Source organism: Narcine bancroftii, chromosome 12, assembly GCF_036971445.1.
Source record: "Narcine bancroftii isolate sNarBan1 chromosome 12, sNarBan1.hap1, whole genome shotgun sequence".
In the NCBI taxonomy this organism is placed as follows: domain Eukaryota; kingdom Metazoa; phylum Chordata; class Chondrichthyes; order Torpediniformes; family Narcinidae; genus Narcine; species Narcine bancroftii.
The window spans coordinates 97,227,824-97,250,992 of NC_091480.1; the positions used below are offsets into that span (position 1 = coordinate 97,227,824).

Below are 23,169 nucleotides of genomic sequence, written 5' to 3' on the forward strand. Positions count from 1 at the left end.
CTTCTAACCTGTTCCATCATTCAAGGAAACTATCATTGATCATCCAAGTAAATATCTCCCATATTTCTTAATATCTTTGATTAATAAAGGTTCCATGAACTTCTAATTTAAACTGCCAATTAACCGCACATCAAGTGACATTTGTGGAAGAGAGTTCCAAACCTCCTCCACTCTTTGCCCTCTTAATTTGTTTCCCATATCACACCCATATTTATGCCATCTGGTTCCATATGATCTGTTCTGTTTACTACCCTAAAAATTGCAATCATGTCCTCAAAGTTCTGGAGAAAACTCCCCTGGTTTATGTTAGTTTATCTGAAAATCCAGGCAGCTTCATAGTAAATCTGTGCCTCATTCCTTCCAATACATTCTCCTTAGTCTGTAGACTTCAGACTTGCCTACGTATACAGCTTTGTATACTCACTAGACCTGCTTATTGCAGAATGAGATAAATGTAACTTGTTGCATCTGATCTGATATCTAGTTTAGTTTATAAAATGTTACAGGTTAATAGATAGATTGACGATAAACCTAAAAAGAAATAACAGTTTCTGGAAAACCAACAATATGATTGATAAAAGGAAAAAAAAATGCTGGAGAAACTCAGCAGGCCAAACTGTATATTTTGTGTAGCAAAGATAAAGATACATAATCAACATTTTGTGCTAGAGCCCTTCATCAATGTATGGGCAGAATGTAGGCAGGTGTCTGAAAAAAATGGAGAAGGGGAGGGGCAGAGAGAGGAGCAGTATCCCACAGGCAAGAGGAAATAGGTGGATAAGGGAGGGAGGGCACTCCAGCAAACAGGGGGAGGGGGGGAATGGCTCTGTGAATGGAGAGGGAAGGGATGGAGAGCTGGAGGAAAGGAAGATGGGGAAGAGAGGGATAATGGGGAGTGGGCTGGCAGAAACTGGAGACGTCGAGGTTAAAGCCATCTAATTGGAGAGGGGCCCAGACAGGTTGATAAGCCCATGTTACAGGAAATAAGTAGGAGAATATCACTGATCTGAATTATCTGTGAGGTGACATTGAGTCAACAGAATGTGAAGCCTTGTTCCATTCTGAAAGAAAATATGAAATATTGACTACTCATAAGGAGCACGCAGGGAGGTGTGAAGATCAGAGATTGGAAGTAAGCAGAATCCACAAGAAATCCATGGAAAGAATGGACCATCTTACAAACTACCCACTTATTTTCCCCTTTAATTAACATCGTTGAGAGTCTACAGTTGGCCACAGCTCCCGTGAAATTGAAATGGAAGCAAGTCAATCTCAACCCAAAGATCTGCCTAAGCAGAAGAGGTATGTTTCATCTAAGATGGTGGTGATGGAAATGTTAAACACAATTAGAAGTGTTGATTGGCTCCCTTGCATTAGTAAAGATCAACTCCGATGCCTTCCTGTTCCTTGGTTATATCTCTGCTTACACCCTGCACACAGCATCTTTCAGCTGCTCCCATTGGGAAAGAGATACAGGAGGATCAGAGCCAGCAGGGTTAGGAACAGCTTCTTCCCACGGGCAGTGAGAATACTGAACGACCAAAGGAACTGCTCACACTGACCATCTGAGACTCTCATATTCATGAATATACATTTATTTATTTGTATATATGAATACTTGTCCTGCATATGCATTGTTTGTTTGTACCGGTGTTAGGTCTGGTTGTGTGTCTGCAAGTATTGTACCGATGACCGGAGAATGCTGTTTCATCGGGTTATACTTGTACAATCAGATGACAATAAACTTGACTTGAAGAAGGGCTCAGGCCTGAGCTTTACCTCCTATGGATCGGCTGAGTTTCTTTATTACATTGACTATACTACTCCACACTTCAAGAAGGCTGTCAGGTAATTGTGTAAGGCTTCATAGTTTCAGCCAAGGACCACACCAGACAGTGAATGGGTCAAATACAAGGGTTAAATGAACTGGCAGGAGCATTTGATGTGCTTAATGAGAATGAAACAGGAAAGGAAAGTTTAAAATAACATATAAAAGGTAGATAAACATTTTGTATCATCAGCTGCAGTAATTTACGGATCTATAAATACTCTTCGAATTGAGAGCAGGAACCGGGCCTCTATTTCAGGCAACTTAGATCATAATTTCCTGTCAGTCCAACTCATCTGTATGGCACAGAGTTTATATTTGAACTGTGCCCAGATGCAATATCCACATTGTTTGGATACATCATGTTTTTATAACTGATATACATAGTTTGAAATATCTTGTTCGTTCATAAGGGTTCATTAGTTTATTGGTATCATGCCAGCTCAGGAACACATGATACAATGCTAAACACTTTGAGGAAATCTTTATGTAACCATTTCTATTGATAATATGCTGGATTGTTTCTCACAGTCCAAGTAATTGGATTTGTAATTGTAAGTGTAATTGGATCCTGGATTTCATCACCTGCAGACCACAATCAGTGAGGATTGGTAAGAACATCTCCTCCACAACCTCCATCAATATCAGAGCACCACAGGGCTGCGTTCTTGGCACCATTCACCAATGTGTTGGCACCATTCACCAATGTGTTGGCACCATTCACCAATATGCCCTCCTGGTCAGATTCTTCCTGTGGAACAGAAACATCACCTACAATGCATATTGTCCCCAGGATGACTGCAGTGGAGTGGAGGCAGTCACCCGCCTCTTTGCAGAATGCTGATCTGCGAAGAGTGTGTGAAGAGTGCGAGGGTCTTTGTCACAGTTCATCCCCAGCATCAGTGGGACAGAACATTCTGTTTTACAGGCTGTTCTTGGGGCCACACACAGAGACAGACATCCAGAAATGTTGGAAGACCATCAATTCGGTGAAAGACGTCTTTTGGTCTGCCTGAAACTTGTTGGTCTTCCAGCATACCAAGGCCGACTGGGGTATGTGCTGCGGGATGCACTAAACCTTGAAGCAGCCCATGCGAGGGGACTGTGGGGAAGGACCACAGTCTAGAGCAGCCATTCTCAACCTTTGTTTTGGCTGTGGACCCCTCAGGGCCCTGATCAAAGGTTATTGCCCCTTTCCCTGTGAACCAGTCAAGTTTAGTTGGTTGCTTCCATAATCTCTCCTACCGACTACATTAAAAAATATTTGTTATGTGAGGTGAAAAGAAAACAAGAATTTTTACCCTGACCACAACAACTATGGCTTGTGATTCCAGAACAGACAAATAGGAAATCATCCTTATTGAGTATGTAGGGAAGAAGAAAGCATGAACAGATGCTTAACATGAACTTAAGAGTATTACAGGAAAACTTATAAAAGATTCTTAGAGTACAATAGTTTGTTCACAATAAGTTATTAAGGATGTGAATACTTAAAAAAACTTAAAAAAATAATTTTTATAAAATGAATATTTTAGTGAAATCTTTAAACTTGATGTTCCTGTGTAACCTTTTTGACGCCAGGCTCCAAACTGGATAGTGACAGTCGAAGGTCATCTCTTGTTGTAATACCAAGTCTATTCCTGGATTTTGTCGAGGAAGCTGCCTTGTTGAATTCACATTCAATTAAGTATGGTGAGGGAAAGGCAATGTCAACTATTTCAGCTTTTACCTGTAATTTTGGAAATCTAGTTGGCAAATCATACTTAATCCAAAAAAACTTTTAAAAATTGATTGAATTTATAGGGTGTGTAATTATATCATTCTAATGATCAATCAACCGCTCTTGAATTTCTGCATCAATATCAGTGGGTTGTTCTTCACATGGATGTGATATCCAATAGAGGATATTGAGGTTTAACAGGTCATTGAATCTTTTCTGCAGATCCGTGTCTATTTGATTTAGCTGTTTCACATAATTCTGCTTGGCCCACATAAAAAAGAATCTCAGGGTTATATGTGATGCCATGAATGTACTCTGACATTAAATCTGAAATCTGATATCTGAAACTGTGATGTCATCCTCCTTCAGTGCCTCTGCATTCGTGTTCAGATTTGGAAATTGTAAAAATTCCTGCCATCTGATTTTTCTCCAATGGTGTTTGTTTTAAAGGAAAGAAACAATGGGTTGCTCACTATCATAGAGACTATTGTGCTTAGCTTGTAGGTCTTGTTTAATAAATTGAGTTTGTCAACTCAAGTCAGGTCGCATTTCAAACCATAAACCTTGCAGTGTACATGAAAACGAGATAGTGTTTCTCCGTACTGGTTATTTACGTGGATAAATGACCTCAGAAACTTCTTATAAATAACATATCATAAATGACATATCTCCAGAATGGAGGACCATCGCCTTCCCAAGATCGTGTTATATGGCGAGCTCTCCACTGGCCACCGTGACAGAGGTGCACCAAAGAAGAGGTACAAGGACTGCCTAAAGAAAGCTCTTGGTGCCTGCCACATTGACCACCGCCAGTGGGCTGATATCGCCTCAAACTGTGCATCTTGGCGCCTCACAGTTCGGCAGGCAGCAACTTCCTTTGAAGAAGACCGCAGAACCCACCTCACTGACAAAAGACAAAGGAGGAAAAACCCAACACCCAACCACAACCCACCAATTTTCCCTTGCAACCGCTGCAACCGTGCCTGCCTGTCCCACATCAGACTTGTCAGTCACCAACGAGCCTGCAACAGACGTGGACATACCCCTCTATAAATCTTCATCCGCGAAGCCAAGCCAAAGAAGATGTCCCTGGAGTTCAGAAGCCTCACGGCTTGGGGGAAAAAGCTGTCTCGTCATCTGGTCGTGAGAGCCCCAAATGCTTCGGTACCTCTTCCCGGATGGCAGGAGGGAGAACAGATTGTTGGAGGGGTGTGTGGAGTCCTTCACGATGTTTATGGCTTTCTGCAAACTTCAGCCGTTATAAATGTCCAACATGGCAGGGAGAGAGAAACCTCAATAATCCCCTTAGCAGTCTTTACTGATATCTGCCAGATAAAATAGGCCTGCCTTTGCATCAACAAAATTTTCTACATGCTCGTTTTGAGAAAGAAACAATTGGATCTGAGAGTGCAATTAAGACAATTTCCTATATCCAGCCAGCTCACCTCAATACGCAGCAGTAGTTGGCTGGAAATGTTCAACATTTTCATCACACAACTGCCAGAATAGGTGGTCTCGAAGGGGATGTGATTTTATAAAGTTTACTGTCTTATGACAATTGAGAGTGAAACATTTAAATATTCTCCTAAGTTTTTACCCACTAGTCAAGATGGAAGTTGTTATATTTTTCAGGCAGGTGATGAACCCCCTGCATTGTTCAGCCATTGAAGGGGCATCGTCAGTTGCACAGGCAACGATGTTCTCGAATGGAATACTGTTCTCGTTTATGTCATTCTCAACTTTTTCAAAAAAATAGTCTGTCCCTTAGTATCTGTTTTAATCCTTCTGGCAAACAACCTATCAGCTAATTTCCTTTCCAGAATCTGGCATAAACCATGGGAAGAGTGTCATTCTCTTGCAGAGTGGATTTATTAAATTGTAAAGAGAAATTCTTGAATTGCAATGAAATGACTAATCATTTTTCAATGTCCCTTGCCATCTCATCAATTCTTCTAGAAACAGTGGAATTACTCAAAGGAATTGCCTGAATAGTTTCTTTGGCATTAGGGTTAGGGTTCATGATGTCAGATATTATTATGGACACTGAAGGCAAAATAAGTGACACCGCGATGTTATCAGCATTTCCACTTTTAGCAAAGAAGATAGTTTTCTAATTTCTGTGATGATTTAATAATCATCTGTTTGAGTGTTGACCTTCTCTCAAAATTATCTAGAAGGGTTTTCAACTAATGACGATACTTTTTATTGTCATTATGCTGGTTTACCCGCCAATGAAACATGGTTAGCATCGACAAAAATATAAAATAGAATACAAGACAATAAGCACATACAATGAAAACACACACACATATGCAATAAAACTGCAATATTCTAAAAGAAATTGTTAAAAAAAAAAGACTGATTCTGAAATATAACTCCAGCGCCGCTCGATGCTGTGCCTTGGTATTTAACATTATCACGGCTTCATGAATAAAAGCTCTTTTTAAGTCTAATACTTCTCGAGCTAAGGCTTCAAGGAAATTGAACTTTTGCACTGCACCTTGATCTTGAACCTTGTGTGTCCAGTTCACCTCCTTTCATGTTTTACACCTCCCTTCCAATATGGCTATGAGGTGCTTTGCTGAGCATGACCTGATCTGATGCTCTTTCACCTGAAGTTCCCTTAGAACCATAGAACACTACAGTGCAGAAAACAGGCCATTTGGCCCTCCTAGTCTGTGCCAAAAACATCATAACGTTAGTCCCACTGACCTGCACCCATTCTATAACCCTCCAGACCCCTCCCATCCACATGTATCTATCCAGTTTATTTTTAAAACTTAAGAGTAAGCCTGCATTTACCAAGTAAGATGGCAACACGATCCACACCTCCACCACTCTCTGAGTGAAGAAATTCCCCCTAATGTTCCCCTAAACCTTTTCCCTTTCACCCTAAGCACATGTCCTCTTGTTTTTCTAATCTAAGTGGAAAAAGCCTTCTCACATTTACTCTGTCTTGACCACTCATAATTTTGTAAACCTCTATTAAATCCCCCCTCATTCTTCAGTGCTCCACAGAATAGAGTCCTAACCTGTTTAATCTTTCCCTGTAACTCAATTCCTGAAGATCTGGAAACACCCTAGTAAATCTTAACGGCACTCTTTCAATCTTACTGATATCCTTCCTGTAGTTTGGTGACTAGAACTGCACACATACTCTAAATTTGGCCTCACCAATGTCTTGTACAGCCTCACCATAACATCCCAACTCCTGCACTCAATACTTCGATTTATGAAGGCCAAGATGTTAAAAACTTTCTTCACAACCCTGTGACACAACATTCAGGAAATTATGTATCTGAATTTCCAGATCCCTTTGTTCCTTCGCACTCCTCAGTGCCCTACCATTTACTGTGTACATCCTACCTTGGTCTGTCCTTCCAAAATGCAACACCTCACACTTGTCTGAATTAAATTCCACCTGCCACTTTCTGGCTCATATTTCCAGTTGTTCCGGTTCCCTCTGTAAAACCTTCCTTGCTGTCCACAATGCCTTCAATCTTAATGCCATCAGCAAACTTGCTGATCCAATTTTCTACATTATCCTCCAGATCATTGATATAGACAACAAACAACAATGGTCCCAGCACCAATCCCTGAGGCACACCACTAATCACAGGCCTCCAGTCTGAGAAGCAATTTTCCATTACCACTCTCTGTCTTCTCCCATTCAGCCAATTTTGAATCCAGTTTACAATCTCTCCATGGATGCCTAGTGTCTGAACCTTCTGAACTAGCCTCCCATGAGGGACTTTGTCAAAAGGTTTACTAAAGTCCATGTAGACAACATCCACAGCCTTTCCTTCATCTACTTTCTTGGTAACATTCTCATAAAACTCTATAATGTTTGTTAAACACAACCTACCACATACAAAGCCCTGCTGAGTATCCTTAATCAGCCCTTGGCTGTCTCAATACTTGTTCACCCAATCTCTCAGAACCCCCTGCAATAATTTACCTACTACTGATGTCAGGCTCACCAGCCTATAATTTCCTCATTTACTTTTGGAGCCTTTTTTAAACAATGGAACAACATGAGCTACCCTCTAATCCTCTGGCACCACATCCGTGGATATGGATGTTATAAATGTTTCTGCCAGAGCCCCTGCAATTTCTACACTCGTCTCCCTCAAGACCATATCATGTCAGGCCCTGGGGATTTATTTACCTTTAGTTCTGTAAGGCAGCAAGCACCTCCATATGTTCCATGCCACTCCTGGTTATTTCCCTTCTTTCCTTATACACTCTGCCAGTTTCCTGAGTAAATATTGATATTAAAAAAAAAACTGTTTAAGATCTCCCCCATCTCATGAGGCTCCACACATAGACATCAACTCTGATCTTCTCAGGGACCAATTTTGTCCCTTACTATCCTTTTACTCTTAACATACTTGCAGAAACCCTTTGGGTTTACCTTCACATTACCTGCCAAAGCAACATCATGTCTTCTTTTTGCCTTCCTAATTTCCTTCTTAATGTAATTTTCTTACATTTTCTATACTCTTCAAATACTTCACTTGCTTCTTGTTGCCTATACCTGCTATACACCTTCTTAACCAGTCACTATCCCTTGAAAAACTATGGTTCACTATGCCTGCTAACTTTGCCTTTAATCCTAGTAGGAACATGAAAACGCTACACTTTCAAAATTTCACTTACTGACCACATCGTTGCCAGAAAACAACTTATCCCAATCCACTTCTCCTAGATCCTTTCTCATTTCCACAAAATTGGCCTTTCTCCAATTTAGAATCTCACCTTGAGGTCCAGACTTATCCTTATCCATAATTAACTTGAAACTAATGACATTTAGTCACTGGACCCAAAATAGTTCTGTCACCTGACCTGTTTGGTTCCCTAATAGGAGATCCTCTCTTGTTGGAACCTCTATAAATTGATTTAGAAAACTTTCCTGAACACATTTCACAAACTCTAAACCATCCAGCCCTTTTACAGTATGGGAGACCTAGTTAATATCCTACTATCACATCTTTCTGTTTTTTACATCGTCTGCTATCTCTTTACAGATTTGCTCCTCCAATTCTCTCTGACTATTGAGCAGTCTAGATCCCTATCACTGTGGTCACACCTTTCCCATTTCTCAACTCCATCCAAATAACCTCTGTAGATGAGTCCTCTGTGCTATCCTGTCTAAGCACAGCTGTGATATCTTCCCTGACTAGCAATGCCACTCCTCCACCTTTATCACGTCTGAGACCCCAGAACATTGAACTGCTGTCCTGCCCTTCTTGCAACTAAGTCTCACTAATAGCAGTAATGTCATAATCCCATGTGCCAATCCATGCCCTAAGATCATCTGACAATACTCCTCGCATTGAAATAAATAGACCTGAGAACATTTCTATCATGTACAACCCTTTTATTTCTGTCTATACATGCAGTCCTCACATGACCTTTATCCTCTTCCACCTCACTATCTGCTCTAACACTCTGGTTCCCAAACCCTTGAAAATCTAGTTTAAACCCACCAGAGCAACACTAGCAAACCTGCTCACAGGGATATTTATTCCCCCTCCAGATCAGATGCAAACCTTCCCACCAGAACAGGTCCCACCTTCCCTGGAAGAGAGCCCAATGATCTAGATACCTGAAGCCCTCCCATCTACACCATGTCTCTAGCATGTATTGAGCTGCACTATCCTCCTATTTCTAAACTCACTAGCATGTGGCAGGAGTAGCAATTCTAAGATCACTGCCCTGAAGGTCCTCTCCTTCAACTTTTCACCTAACTCCCTGAACTCTCTTTTCAGGATCTCCTCCTCCTTCCTACCCAGACCATAGCATCTGGCTGCTCACTCTCCCTCCTGAGAATGCTGGGAACTTACACTTACAATTACAAATCCAATTACTTGGACTGTGAGAATGCTGAGATATCTCAAACCCTGGCACCAAAGAGGCAAAATATCATTTGGGATAATCGATTTCCTCCACAGAACCTCTTATCTGTTCTCCTAACTATAGAATCCCCTATCACTATACCTCACCTTTGCTCATCCCTTCCCTTCTTAACCACAGAACCAGACTCTGTGCCAGAGACCTGATCACCATGGCTTGTGCCGGGTAGGTTGTCCCCGTCAAGAGTATTCAAAATGGAATACTTATTTTACAGGGGAACGCCCACAGGGGTGCCCTGCACGACCTGACTCTTCCCTTTCCCTTCTCCTTACTGCTACCCATCTCCCCTCCTCCTGCCTACTGGGTGTAATAATGTCACCATAACTTCTATCAATCACTCCCTCTGCCTCCCAAATGTTCCAGAGTTTATCCAACTCCAGCTCCAATTCCTGAACTAGGTTTTTCAGGAGCTGAAGCTAGATGCACATCTCGCAGATGAAGTCATCAGGGATACTTCCGGCTTCCCTGACAACCCACATCCTGCAAGAGGAGCATCCCCCTCCCTTGGCTGCCATGTCCAACTCTCTCGCTAACACACACTCTCTATCTCCTTCTTGCTCAATTTCTCTCTATCTGACACTACTGTTCCCCAAGAATTTTCTACGATTCTCTGCCCTAATAGTTTAGCTCCTGGGGAGGCAAAAAAAAAAACCCCACACACACAAAGAAAGAACCTGTTTTGGCCAATGACAGGAAAAACCTTTGGAAAATTCCTACCAGACTCCCTCATAGCAGTCAAGCAGAGTTCCAGGAGAGCTTTGATACGCTACACTACCAGCAAACCTGATTGAATGAGGAATCGCGTATGCTAATATTGGGCAGGTTGCGAGGTACAACAAACAGGTTGAAGCTCTTTTGGGTATCTGAGTCAGGAACCGTCAGACACGTGCAGCGCAGAACCTCATCTTTATCGGCTGCGCCAGGGGCAAAATATTCGGTCGCTGTCTATAGAAGACAAGCCTGCGATAGGATCCAGGGAACCGATGATCCACTGTCGGTCTGCGACGTCTTTCCAGAGCTGGTTCATTTTGGTCCGAGTGGCGTCCCACAAACCTTTCTTTTGTGTTGACCTTGAAGATGAAGGCACGGTCATTGGTGAAGCGCCTGGTTCTTCTACCGGCGAGTTTGAAGGGAAATGGATCTGTCCAAATTATAAATCCGGTCATTAATTGGTCATAAAAGGGAGTGGGGACTAGCCCACCAGAATTATGGTGACCCCAGAGAGTTGGAAAGGAAACCATCTTCACACCTCTCTCCAGGTGGGAGTCGAAAACATGCACCTGAGTCCCCACACTCCGCCCTAATCCAGCCAATGGGCGCATTGGACAGGCTCGGACAGTCCAATAGGAAGAGCCCCGTGCACAGTGGCTGGGGTGTGCCTAGCCCGCACGGTCCTTTAGCGCAGAGAACGCCCGACGAGCTGAACAGAAGCACTCCAGACACCGCCAAACGAGATGAGGAGCGGCAGAGATCCGACAAAATGCGCTGCCGGCTCCCGAGAACCGCATCTCTGATCACCGTGCTCACGGTAGCGAGCATCGTCGCTCCCGGATCGGCTTACTTCGGGTCGGTTCCACTGATATTGTTAATACCGTTCCAACCCAGACTGAAGCAAGAGATGAAATGATTACATTTAGACACAAACCTCTGTATCAACATTGAAGCAAATTGATGATCAATTAATATGTGTAACATAGAATGTAAAAGGAGAGTGAGAATTAGAGAGAGAGAAGAAAGACCGCCGGGTAAAGTGTATGATCTGGGTCCGTTCGCCCAGAACCCCACGGTAATCTGATAAACACCATTTGTTTCCCACCATAGACCGTTTTTTCCCCCCTCGTTCATTCCTTTCTTTGCCTTAAGCAGATTGACCGGGAAGGAGCCACTGGCCGTGCTTTCGACCCCTGTCCTGGAGGATTTCGGCGCCGGGAAGGTTCACCTGAAGCAGTGCGACACCTTGAAGCTGTTCCGCAGGCAGAAGCGGCTGTGCCGGAGGGAACCCGGGTTAGCGGAAGGTCTGCGCGACGCGATCCGCCTCAGCGCGCTCGAGTGCCGGTACCAGTTCAGGTCGGAGCGCTGGAACTGCAGTCTGGAGGGAAGAGGGAGCCTCATCAAGCGAGGTGAGCAAGGGTGTTTGTGTTCTAGGAGAATATTTAGGGTGGGACGTTTAAACTTTAAACAGAACCACTAATCGTTGTATTAAATTGTAATGACAGAGATTTAATCTAGCGAATCATCCGATTCAGTTTGAGAAGGATATAGTCTAATCACATTCGCACGAGTAGCTTTATAACTGCTCCGAGACTCGAATAGTTAATACCGTTTCTGCACATCTCCCGGTGTCTGTCACATTGCAATACCACATCCCCATTCACCACCCCCCCGGAATCTCTTACGCTATTCATTTCCCATTCAGTCCAGTCAATTCTCACAAGTATTTCTCAAGTGAAAGGATAATCTGTCGATGCTCAGATGGCACGTCGCATTCTCGTCCAATAAACCTGTCAAACTGAAGCCTCGTTAGTAACGCGCGTCACCCAACAGTGGAGATTGAGAAGTCGGGGTTGGAAAGACCGTGACGGTGCGGAGGGCGAAGGGGGCAGGTGGGGTGGAACTAATAAAACGAGCCCCCCCACCAATATCCGCAAGTAAAAAGAGGAGGAACCCCCAATATAACTGGAAGTTCCCACACTCGTTTCACACGGGAGCCGAAAACTTTATTAGTGTAGCATTTTCGCTGTTAACCCTCTAACTTCACGACTTTTATCACTGGCCATCGGAAAGTCGTGTCGTAGCGGTGCCTGGTTTCCATTCTGCAAGAAAACGCCACGGTTCGCGCCACGCTGTTACAGCGCCAGCGACCGGGGTTGGAATCCGGGCTGTCTGAACGTTCTCCCCCGGGGGCTCGGTTTCCTCCCACCCTCCAAAACGTACCGGGGGGGGGGGGGGGAAGTTTAGGTCAATTGCGTGTAAATGGGTGGTGGGACGGGCTTGTGGGCCGAAAGGGCTGAGATCCCCCAGCTTTTCTCTGTGGGTTTTAACCACAGATCTTGATTCTTGATGAAGGGTTCCGACCCCAAATATCGCCTCCGTGAATGAATAAAAAATGCCACTAGAACACACACGTTTCTGATGTATTCAACGTCATCAGTGAATAACGATGTATTAAAGGGAAATGCAGAATATTAGAGGGCATTTCTAGAAATAACTTCATAGCACCTTAAAGTTTTTTGGATATTTAAGTTTGTTCTACGAACTATTGAAGATGTGACATTTTGACATGTAACCCCAAGCAATAGACAACGAATAGATAATGTAATGCTTATCAACCCGCTAAAACGCTGCGATGTGATAACGGGCTGACAACACAGCGACGTTTACCGCAGTTGGTTAACCTCGTGCATCAGCGGGGGAAGCTTCTCCCGGTTCCCAATCCTTGGAACACGGCTAATTTGTGTGTCCCGAATGGACCAGTAAGCGAGCGCCGTACAGCACTGAGCCCACAGCGCGGACCCGGCAAAGTCGATACACATTCAGAGTCAACTCCGTTCATCCAAAGGTCGTTTCAAAAATGCCCCCTCCCCAAAGTATGCGCCTCAGGGAGAAAGGAGGCGAATGTAAAACTGCGAGTAGTCCCGTGTCCGGGTGAGGCGTCGTCAGACGAAACTCATCTAATCCTCATTGCTGGAGTTTGAGGGCTTATCTTCTCAGGCCAGCTCCCGTCTACAGCCTCTCCTTCCAGAGCTGAAGAATCTGTGCGCTGGCTCGCACTCCCTTGGCCTGTCGCGACACCGTGGATCCACTCCTGTGAACTGACCCCATTGAAGGACTGATTTACGTTGTGTCCTTGGAACATTTAGCCCTGGTCCATCGCAATTTCCACTGCTCAGAGATGGTAGTTGCCCTTCTAGTTAGTGTGTGTGAGCGTTTGTGTCTGTGCATATGTATGTGTCCGTATGTGAGAACGAGCGAGAAAGAAAGATTTACTTTGCTTTACACATATTGGGCATTGGCAGATTTAAAGTAACTCATTCGCGATACTTGTGTTTACTTGCTGTGCAGAATTATGCATGAGTAAAGCTTGCTGGGATCTGGATAGGTTGTCCTATATCTAGATGACGGAGAGAATATTGGTATAATTTGTGTCGAGTGACCTTGGGGTCTGCATTTATTTACAGTCTACGAGTTAACGCTTGGAAAGGGATAGTCTCGCCCATCCCACACACATCATGCTTCACTCGCACTGAGATGTTCTGTAAGCTGAACAGTTTCCTTTACACTCAATTTACCGTTTCATTGATTCACATCATCAATAGTTAATTAAAAGAACAACCAATTCAAACATTCTGTCAAGTTATCCATTAAACTCGCAAATGCCAGACAAGAGCGTTGGGAAGTAACTCTCTGGGAATGAACCTCGCGGAGATCCCAGTTAGGTCAAGTTGCATCCCTTCCTCATAACTGAGAGGGGTGAGCGCGATCCTTTTGTAACAGTCTCTGGACTCCCAGCAGTGATTTTGAAGCAATCTTGGATTTCTGAAGTTTCACTTGTCATGAGCTACCACCCAGCCATACGTCACTGTAGTTTACCCCTTCAGAAAGACGGAGGATATACGGGGGGGTGTTGGTTGTTGGATAACACAGGTCAGGACGGGCCCAACACACCGTTGCCTATTTTCACCTTTTTGCTCCTGTTAGCTCAGTGGTTAGACCCCTTGTAAACCAGGGGTCGCGAGTTCCTTCATTTCTGTGACGGGCGCTGGACAAAGTGGCGACTCTCTGTCTTCCTTACGGTAGACAAAGTTAAAGAATTTCATTCTAAATGTAGTATTACGTGACCATTATGGAACCGTTACCAACTTCTGATCATGGCATTTCATAATCTGTGTTCAGAAACCGTGCAAGAGGCGCAGGGGGAGCACGGACAGCGACAGCAGGCAGTACCGAGGTAGAGTGACAGGCGGATGAATGATGTAGCAATGAACTCACTCCCCGTGCACTCCCGACCAGGAGGTCATCCATGGCCCGAGCTCTGGAAATCTCTCTAATTACCGGGATATTTTTAGATCGGAAAGGCGTTCGGTTCCCAGAGGAAAAGGGCGATCGGATACGAGCCCTTGCACGCAAACGGCGCCTTTAATCTCCGCACAAGTTCAAAGTCAAAATGAAACGCGTTGCCTGGGATAGGCCAATGAACTCCCAACTGCGATAGTTCCTTCAAGTGGATTATAAGACCAGCACAGCCCACTCTCAACATATTACACGATGTAATATTTAGGACGGTATCAAAGACACCGTGCGAAGAGATAATAATAAAACATTTAATTACAACTGGAAAACTGGAAGGAAAAAGAAGCAGAGGGAAATAGAGAATGAAAATGATAGATGGATGAACATCGTGGTTAGAATCAGGGGAGGGTCAGAGACCAGGATCGCCCACGCCGAACGACAAGGCATCTAAAAGTATCAAGGAGTGAGCGGCCGATTCCTCCCAGTTCCGCTAGACCGAACCTGATCATAGGACCTCGATTCCACAATATTTTAAACGGCTGAGCCACACCTTCAATACACGGGGTGGGGGAAAAATCATTCAGATTGGTATAATTCTAGTTCCAGAACTCTTTTCCACACAACAATGTAATGAATTGGTCATGATAATATTAGGGGACTAATATGGTTATGCAAAGAAGATTTACTAGGATGTTGTCGGGACTTCAGGAACTGAGTTGTAGGGAAAGATTAAGCAGGTTAGGACTTTATTCCCTGGAGCGAGGGGAAATTTAAAAGATTAAACAGGTGAGAATTGTATTCCCTGGAGCGAGGGGAAATTTGATCGTCCCACTGAGGGTAGGTGAGATAGAAACGAAAGGGCATGGGTTAAGGGTGTAAGGAGAAAGGTTTAGGGGGAACTTCTGCACGCAGAGAGTGGTGGGAGTGTGGAACGAGCTGCCAGCTGAAGTGGTGAATGCGGGCTCAATTTTAACATTTAAGAATAATTTGGACAGGTCCATGGATGGGAGGGGCATAGAGGCTATGGACTGGGTGCAGGTCGGTGGGACCAGGCAGGGAAATAGTTCGGCACAGAACTAGAAGGGGCTGTTTTCTGTGCTGTAATGGTTCTATGGTGGTATATAAAGAACGATTGACCCTTTGAGTTTTCCCAGCATCGTATTTTTACTACAATCTGGCACTTATCCACATCAAGGCAGCAGGTCAAGATCTTGCCCCCAAAAGTAGCGTCTTAAAGGACGATAGAGAGATTGGGGAGGAAATCCAGGGACAAGCTCCCACAAATCAACATCCCCCCCCCCCCCCCCACCCTCTTACCTCCTCCTGCATGGACTTAAAACATTTCAGCCAATTTCCATGGTAAACGAAGAATTGCTGGTGGGCCAGACAAATTCGATTGGTCCGCCACGTGGATTGACCATTTCGATCCATGGATGGTGCCTGACCCGGCGAATTCCTCCACTAATTATTTGCTCGGTCAAGAACCAGCGTCTCCAGCCTTTTTCAAAATCAGAATCTGAATTTATTGTCATGAACGTGTCACAAAATTCGTTGTATCAGCGTGCAAACATTGATATAAAACCACCTTACAAAATAAATAAAAAAAGCGCAAGGAAAAGACAAAGTGATTATTTATTTTATCGAACTTCCACAGCGTCTGGATTTTCAGCTTTTTGGGGATTTCTACTTGTTGCTAATTCATGTTCTTATATTTTCTCGGTCTTTTAAGACCTGTTTACTAATTGGATGAAAATGAGAATTCCTTCTCAAATATCCCCGCGCCTTGGTCTGACCGGTATCTGGAACCGTGGACTCTCCCCTCAACGAAGCAGAGATGGGGGGTTGATAACAAAGCGACACGGGCAGGATGTCAATCTGAACCCAATTCACGGTTTATTGGATTCCCGCAATTAGATGATGGACCTAAACGTGCTGCCGAAGTAGGGGAGGCGTGTCTGAAGCATTCAGAGTGAGCACCGCAAAATCTTTGCTCCCAATCGCGTGGTCATCGAATGGACGGGACCGGATTCATCGGCTCACCTCATCGGTGCCGACCCAGCTGAGCGAGTCCCGTCCACCTGAGTGTGGCCAATATCCCTCTCAACCTCTCCTACCCGTGTTGCCGTCTAAATGTGCTTTTTAAACAGTAAAACTGTGCCAAACTCTACCACTTCTGGCAGCTCTTTCCGTATTCCGACCACCCTCGACGTCAAAAAAAAAATTGCCCCCTCAGGTCCCTTTTAAATCTCTCACCTTTCCCATTAAAAGCGAAGGTCTGTAATAACGAGCTTGCCCTCCATTCACTTCTCTCCCTCTCCCGTATCTACCATTTCTGGTCTCCCCATCTTGGTTCACGTCACTCTTTCATTTAAAAACTGACACCAGGACTTGCGCCACTATCATTTAGGGGTCTTTTTTTAAAAAAAAGGTTTCTTTTAACGGTTTGATTTCAGAGCAAAGGCTCTTGAACAACCAGGGTATCGATTGGTTTTCTGACCCGACAATGTTCCGCTTTGCCTTGGTTGAAATGGTTCACTTTCCTCCCAAGTCGAGTTCTCCCAGTCGCCGCCGTATCTCTTCCATGCACACTTTCCCCGTTCTGCCCCCTTATTATTCCTGCGGCTAAGATTACCTTTAATACTTTGAATGTGCCACTTTGAAAAAAGACAGAGAGAGATAGAGAGAGGGAAAAGTGGAGAGAGAGAGAGAGAGGGGGGGAGGGAGGATATCCTATGTGTGTGTGTGTGTGTGTGTGTGTGTGTGTGTGTGTGAGTGTATGTATATATATATATATATATATATATAGATAGATAGATATAGATAGATAGATATAGATAGATAGATATAAATAATAGATATATAATAGGGGAGAGGAAGGAGGATATATACACACACATATCTATGTATGAAATTCTTGAAAACATATCAATATTTATCTATCTATCTATCTAGAGAGAGAGAGAGCAGGGTGAATTGGATCTTCCCAACAGGTCTGCTGGTAATCCCAATGTTCCCCATGAATGCGGAGAGAGAGCTCTCAACATCTTGTTCTTCAGCTCAGAATGCAAAAGCCTCACTCCCAGTTACATCAACAAACAAATACAACATGCTTTCAAACTTATAAGAAACCACATCTCCTGCATTTTGATCTCAAACAACCAAGACTTCTTAAGCCACACAGGCCCCCTCTCCTGCCCACTTGGAAATATATTTCTCATCAAGAAATGTGAGACCATTTTATAAGTAATTAGTAGTTACACCAGTCCTAATGTACAATCCATTTCAGTGGATGGTATGATATTTTGCATAGGGATTCAGGTTTAGTAGGTTATTGAGAAGAAATGTCACAGCAACACTACATGTCCTTATATTAGTTTTGACCACAATTATAGCAAATGATTCTCCAATTAAATATTCATCCATCATGCTCTTCTAAAGGGCATGACTATGAACAGAATGGAGATATAACATTTGAACAGCATAATCAGTGAAACACCAAAACACTGCCACACTTTAGGATGCCTTATTTTCAATGGTTCAAAGGTTCCTTTTATTGTCACGGTTAGTGTAGCGGTTAACACAATGCTGTGACAGTGGCAGGGACCTGGGTATGAATCTGGCACTGTCTGTAAGGAGTTTGTATGTTCTCCCTGTGTCTGTGTGGGTTTCCTCCAGATGCTCCTCTGACCCTTCAATACATTTGGGGGTTGGAGGTTCATTGGGTGTAATTGGATGGAACGGGCTTGTGGGCCAGAAGGGCCTGTTACCATGCTGTCTGTCAAAATGAAAAAAATACTTAAAAATGTAATATGGGTGATAGAGTTCAACTTTTTTCCTGCCATAATGCATTAGCCTAACTTTTATGCAAAAATTTTTATGCCTTAACCACATTGTGCTTATTCGGACACCCACCCTCTGTGTAAAAAAAAACACACCCCTCAAATTCCTGTTAAACCTCTCCCCTTAACCCATGTCCTCTGGTTACCGATTCCCCTACTCTGGGGGGAAAAAAAAGATTGTGTTCACCTGATCTATTCCTTTCAGTTCTGTGCCGAACTATTTCCCTGCCTGGTCCCACCGACCTGCACCCAGTCCATAGCCTCTATGCCCCTCCCATCCATGGACCTGTCCAAATTATTCTTAAATGTTAAAATTGAGCCCGCATTCACCACTTCAGCTGGCAGCTCGTTCCACACTCCCACCACTCTCTGCGTGCAGAAGTTCCCCCTAAACCTTTCTCCTTACACCCTTAACCCATGCCCTTTCGTTTCTATCTCACCTACCCTCAGTGGGACGATCAAATTTCCCCTCGCTCCAGGGAATACAATTCTCACCTGTTTAATCTTTTAAATTTCCCCTCGCTCCAGGGAATAAAGTCCTAACCTGCTTAATCTTTCCCTACAACTCAGTTCCTGAAGTCCCGACAACATCCTAGTAAATCTTCTTTGCATAACCATATTAGTCCCCTAATATTATCATGACCAATTCATTACATTGTTGTACACCTCTGTCTTCCTGCATTCCAAAGAATGAAGCCCCAGCCTGCTCCTCCTCTCCCTGTAGCTCAGGCCCACGAGTCCTGGCCACATCCTTGTAGATCTTCTCTACACCCTCTCCAGCTTGACTTCTTTCCTATTGTACAGTGATCAAAACGGCACACAATGCTCCAAATGGGGCCTCACCAACTTCCATACAACGGCAACTTGACCTCCCAACCTCTGTACTCTGACTGATGAAAGCCAATGCGCTGAAAGCACTTCCTCTGATCTACAGCACTCTCCAGATCCCTACTTATCATTGGGTTATAAATAAACAATGTTTGTATCTTTCTATGACTTTCTTTGAGTTCTTCAAAGTGAGGCAGCCCTATAGTATTTGATATAATTCATAGAGAGTTCAGTTTAAAAGTCCACAGGGCAATGTTAATTCCCACAATGGCACTTGCATGCACAGGATAAGTTTAAAGATTCTGGTGTTGAATTTTATTAAGGAAGGCTACTTTATCCTCGTCATGAAGTAAAATGACCAGATCATTTTTATAAAGTAAAGATAACAGGTTTGCATCATAGCAACAGGTAGAGAATTGGTGGAGAAACTCAGCAGATCAGACTGCATCTGTGCGCAGAAAGGGTCAGTCAACTGTTTATCGGGACTCAGATAACATGAGTAAAATTGCATTTATAAAGACAGGAAGAAGTTGGGGGAAAGAAGTTCACTTTTCTACCCCAATTCTACTTCGGTCACATCTTATAAGTGGATGATCATTAATGATGAGATTTTGGAAATCAATGTTAGGGAAAATTGTGGATGAGGACAGTGCATTTCAGTTTTTTTTTAATTTTAATACGGATTTAATGTCATTTAGAGAGTTCAGTTAAAAACCTCACTGGGCAATGTGGTTAAATATGGTAAGTGTTCAGACCTACTGCAGCAAGCAAACTGCTTGGGCATAGACAAATATAATTGACTGCCATATTTGATGCAATGTAGTAGAGTATTTGAGCATGGGAATCACTTCCCATACAAACTTGCAATATTTGTAAAAACCTGAAGTAAAACATGAAAGTCTACAGACACCGTGGATGAAGTGTAACTCAGCAGGTCAAACACTATACTTTATATAGCAAAGATAAAGATATATAACCAACACTTCCCTCCACGACTCCCTCATCCACCTTTCCCTCCCCACCAACCGCTCCCCCCAACACCTTCCCCTGTGGCCTTAAAAAGTGCCACACCTGCACCCACATCTCGTCCCTCACTTCCATTTGTGGCCCAAACAGTCGCTTGTGTAACCACAGGAATGATCTAATGCATCCGATGCTCCCTCTGCGACCTTCTCTACATCGGAGAGACTGGGTGCAGACTGGGAGATTGCTTTGCTGAGCACCCTTGCTCTGTCCACATCAGTGACAGGGGCCAACCATTTCAATTCTGCAACCCACTCTCATGCTCACTTATCTGTCCATGGCTTCATGGACAGATCCCACCAAGACCACCCATATATTAGAGAAACAACACTAGATTTTCTGCCTGGGCAGACTTCTCCAGTTACTGCCAGCCTACTCGCCGTTCTCCCTCCCTCCCCTTTGTCTTCTTTCCTCCAGCTCTCCACCCCTTCTCTCTCTATTCACAGAGCCATCTCTCCTCCCCCTGCTTATTGGTGTGCTCTCCCTCCCTTATCCACCTGCCTTTGGGATTGTTCTCCTCCCCCTCTCCTTCCATCATTTTGTTTGGATGCCTGCCGACATTTTTCCATACCTTGATGATGGGCTCAAGCCTGAAACGTCGGTTATGTATCTTTATCTTTGCTACATAAAGGACACTGTTTGACCTGCTGAGTTTCTTAGCAAAAACCAGGCTGGTTTTAATTGCCTAAGGGGGTTGAGCTGGAATGTTCCAGATTTTCACCTTCATTTGTCTGACTCACAGCTGGACATTTTCCTCTCCTGTGGGCTCAATCTATCGCAAGGTGTCTGAACTGTGGTGTGTAAATCTCCACAACTGTTGGTAACAGAATGGAGAGTTTTGTCTGTTTTTTTGGTTTTGGTGATTCTTTAACCCTAACCCTAACCCTACCTGTGAGAGATGTGAAACAAAATGCTTCACAGCTATGAAGTATAGGTGATACAAATTATAAGCAGTAGGTCACAACATGGACCTTCAAATCCCTCATTGAATAGCAATGTTTAAACTTTTATGAATCAATTAATCATAAATTATTTCATGAACTAATAACACTGGACAACAATTTTTTTTTTCAAAAGATTTGCTTCCAGCAATTGGGGATTGCGATAGACAACTTCAAGCTGAACACAAAGATAATTTCAGATTTGCTGTATCACTCAGGAAGTTGGAGAAATATCAAATGACCCTTTGTTGAATTTAGCAGGTTTCATCACATAATGATTCTGACGCATTCCACTAGTTAAACTGACCTTAAGATGCCTCTTGAGTCAGTGCCCAGCAATAGTCGGCCAGCATTGATGGATTCCAGTTGCCCTGATACCACTTTTCCATGGCTGCAATGTCCTGGTGAAACCTTTCACCGTATCCGTCACTGACTGCACCAAGATCAGCCGGGATTAAGTCCAAGTGTGAATGCTGAAGATGAATTTTAAATGACAGGTCGCACTTCGTGCTTAAAGTCAACCTAAAATATGACAGGAAATCACAAAAATAGGTTATATCTAAAAATAGTACGAGAGGAAAATTTTAAGGTGATTTTCGTGATCAGCAGTCCAAAATTCATAAAATGCACCCAAAAGTGTTTGAGAAATAAAATCTTCATTGTCCACTGCAATTTTATTTATCATCTTGTGAGTAACTGTTCCACTTGGAGTTGGACCATGTCATGGTAACAAAAAAGACTTCAGGTAAAATTCAGGTCTGTGCTGTATTAGATGATATTATTCTGGGGCTGCTGTAGGGTGTTTGAAATTATTTCAGATACATTGGACTGAGGGAACTGACTTGATCCTTGCCCAAGTCAGTAGTGAGCATGGATGTGGTGGTTACAAGGGGCTTGTTTCTGTGCTCTCTGACTCTGTGATTCTGAAGAGTGCATGGGCAGGGATGACAATGGAAGAAAACAAGTAGTTAGTGTTTTATTTGGCCCAGCATGGACTTGGCATTGACTTGGCTGAACGAGGAATGAGGAACCAAACTACAATGGTAGTCAGTGAAAGGTCCCCAACAAGTCAAAGATTGGGGTAGGGCACGGGGAGAGAAACATTAAAAAGTAGAAGAAAAGTCAATGTTTAAAACATGGGATGATTTCATTTAACTGATTTGACTGATTCTAATTTGGAATAATTTGAAAGCCTAATTTGATGGTTTTGATGGCAGTTTCAGGAATGTGTTTTTATGGTCTCTCATCTTGCAAACACAACAAGACTGGATTATGGAACCTTGGTTTGAAAAATGATTCCATATTTTTTCTGAGGCCATTCTAAGCTAAGCAGATATTTCTCAAAAGTTTTGTGAAGGAGAGTTGGCATTTTCCAAACTGGTGGAAGGTCACCAGCCTGAAATATGGATGTTGTTTCTGACTCCACAGAATCTGCTGGAGCTGTTGAGTGCTTCCAGCACTTACTGTGGCCATTTCAAATTTTCATTTTATGTAGTTCTTTTTGCTTTTCTTCCACTGGTCAAGCTAGCCACTGAATGAGTTGGGGTTGGGTGGACGGTTGTAAACTTAATTTCCAGCCACCATTTCTCCTACACCAATATACCTAAATACAGGATGCTAGAAGGCCCTTCCGGCTCATGGATTGCGTGCCACCCAATTAACCGACTGTCCCTCTACAGTTTTGGAGGATAGAAGGATTTTAGGGTGCATGTTTAGCCTTGCGATTAGCGCAACTCTGTTTCAGCGCCAGCAAGCAGGGTTCGAATCTGTCATCTGAAAGGAGTTTGTACGTTCTCCCCATGTCTGCGTGGGATTCCTCGTTTCCTCCCACCATTCAAAATGTAACTGGGGTTCATTGAGTGTAATTTGGTGGCACGGGCTTGTGGGCCAGAAGGGCCTGTTACCGTGCTGTATGCCTGGAGAAAACCTACACAGGGAGAACGTACAAATCCCTTACAGATTCGAACCCAGGCCTGCTAATCATGATGCCCTTGATTTAGAGTTTATCGAGTTACTTGAACTAAGGTAAATTGAGCATTTTGTTCAATTCAATTCCTGACGAGC

General features: G+C 43.6%; 1 protein-coding gene across 1 annotated transcript in view; it reads left to right on the top strand.

Annotated features, from left to right (window-relative positions):
* Nucleotides 1-10,893: 10,893 nt before the first annotated feature.
* wnt9b (wingless-type MMTV integration site family, member 9B) overlaps nucleotides 10,894-23,169 on the top strand; it is a 32,430-nt gene continuing 20,154 nt past the window's right edge. The window contains exons 1-2 of the mRNA XM_069905059.1: nucleotides 10,894-11,030; nucleotides 11,331-11,584. Coding sequence (XP_069761160.1) covers nucleotides 10,945-11,030; nucleotides 11,331-11,584 — 340 coding nt within the window. The 5' untranslated portion in view covers nucleotides 10,894-10,944. The remainder of the gene's footprint in view (nucleotides 11,031-11,330; nucleotides 11,585-23,169) is intronic.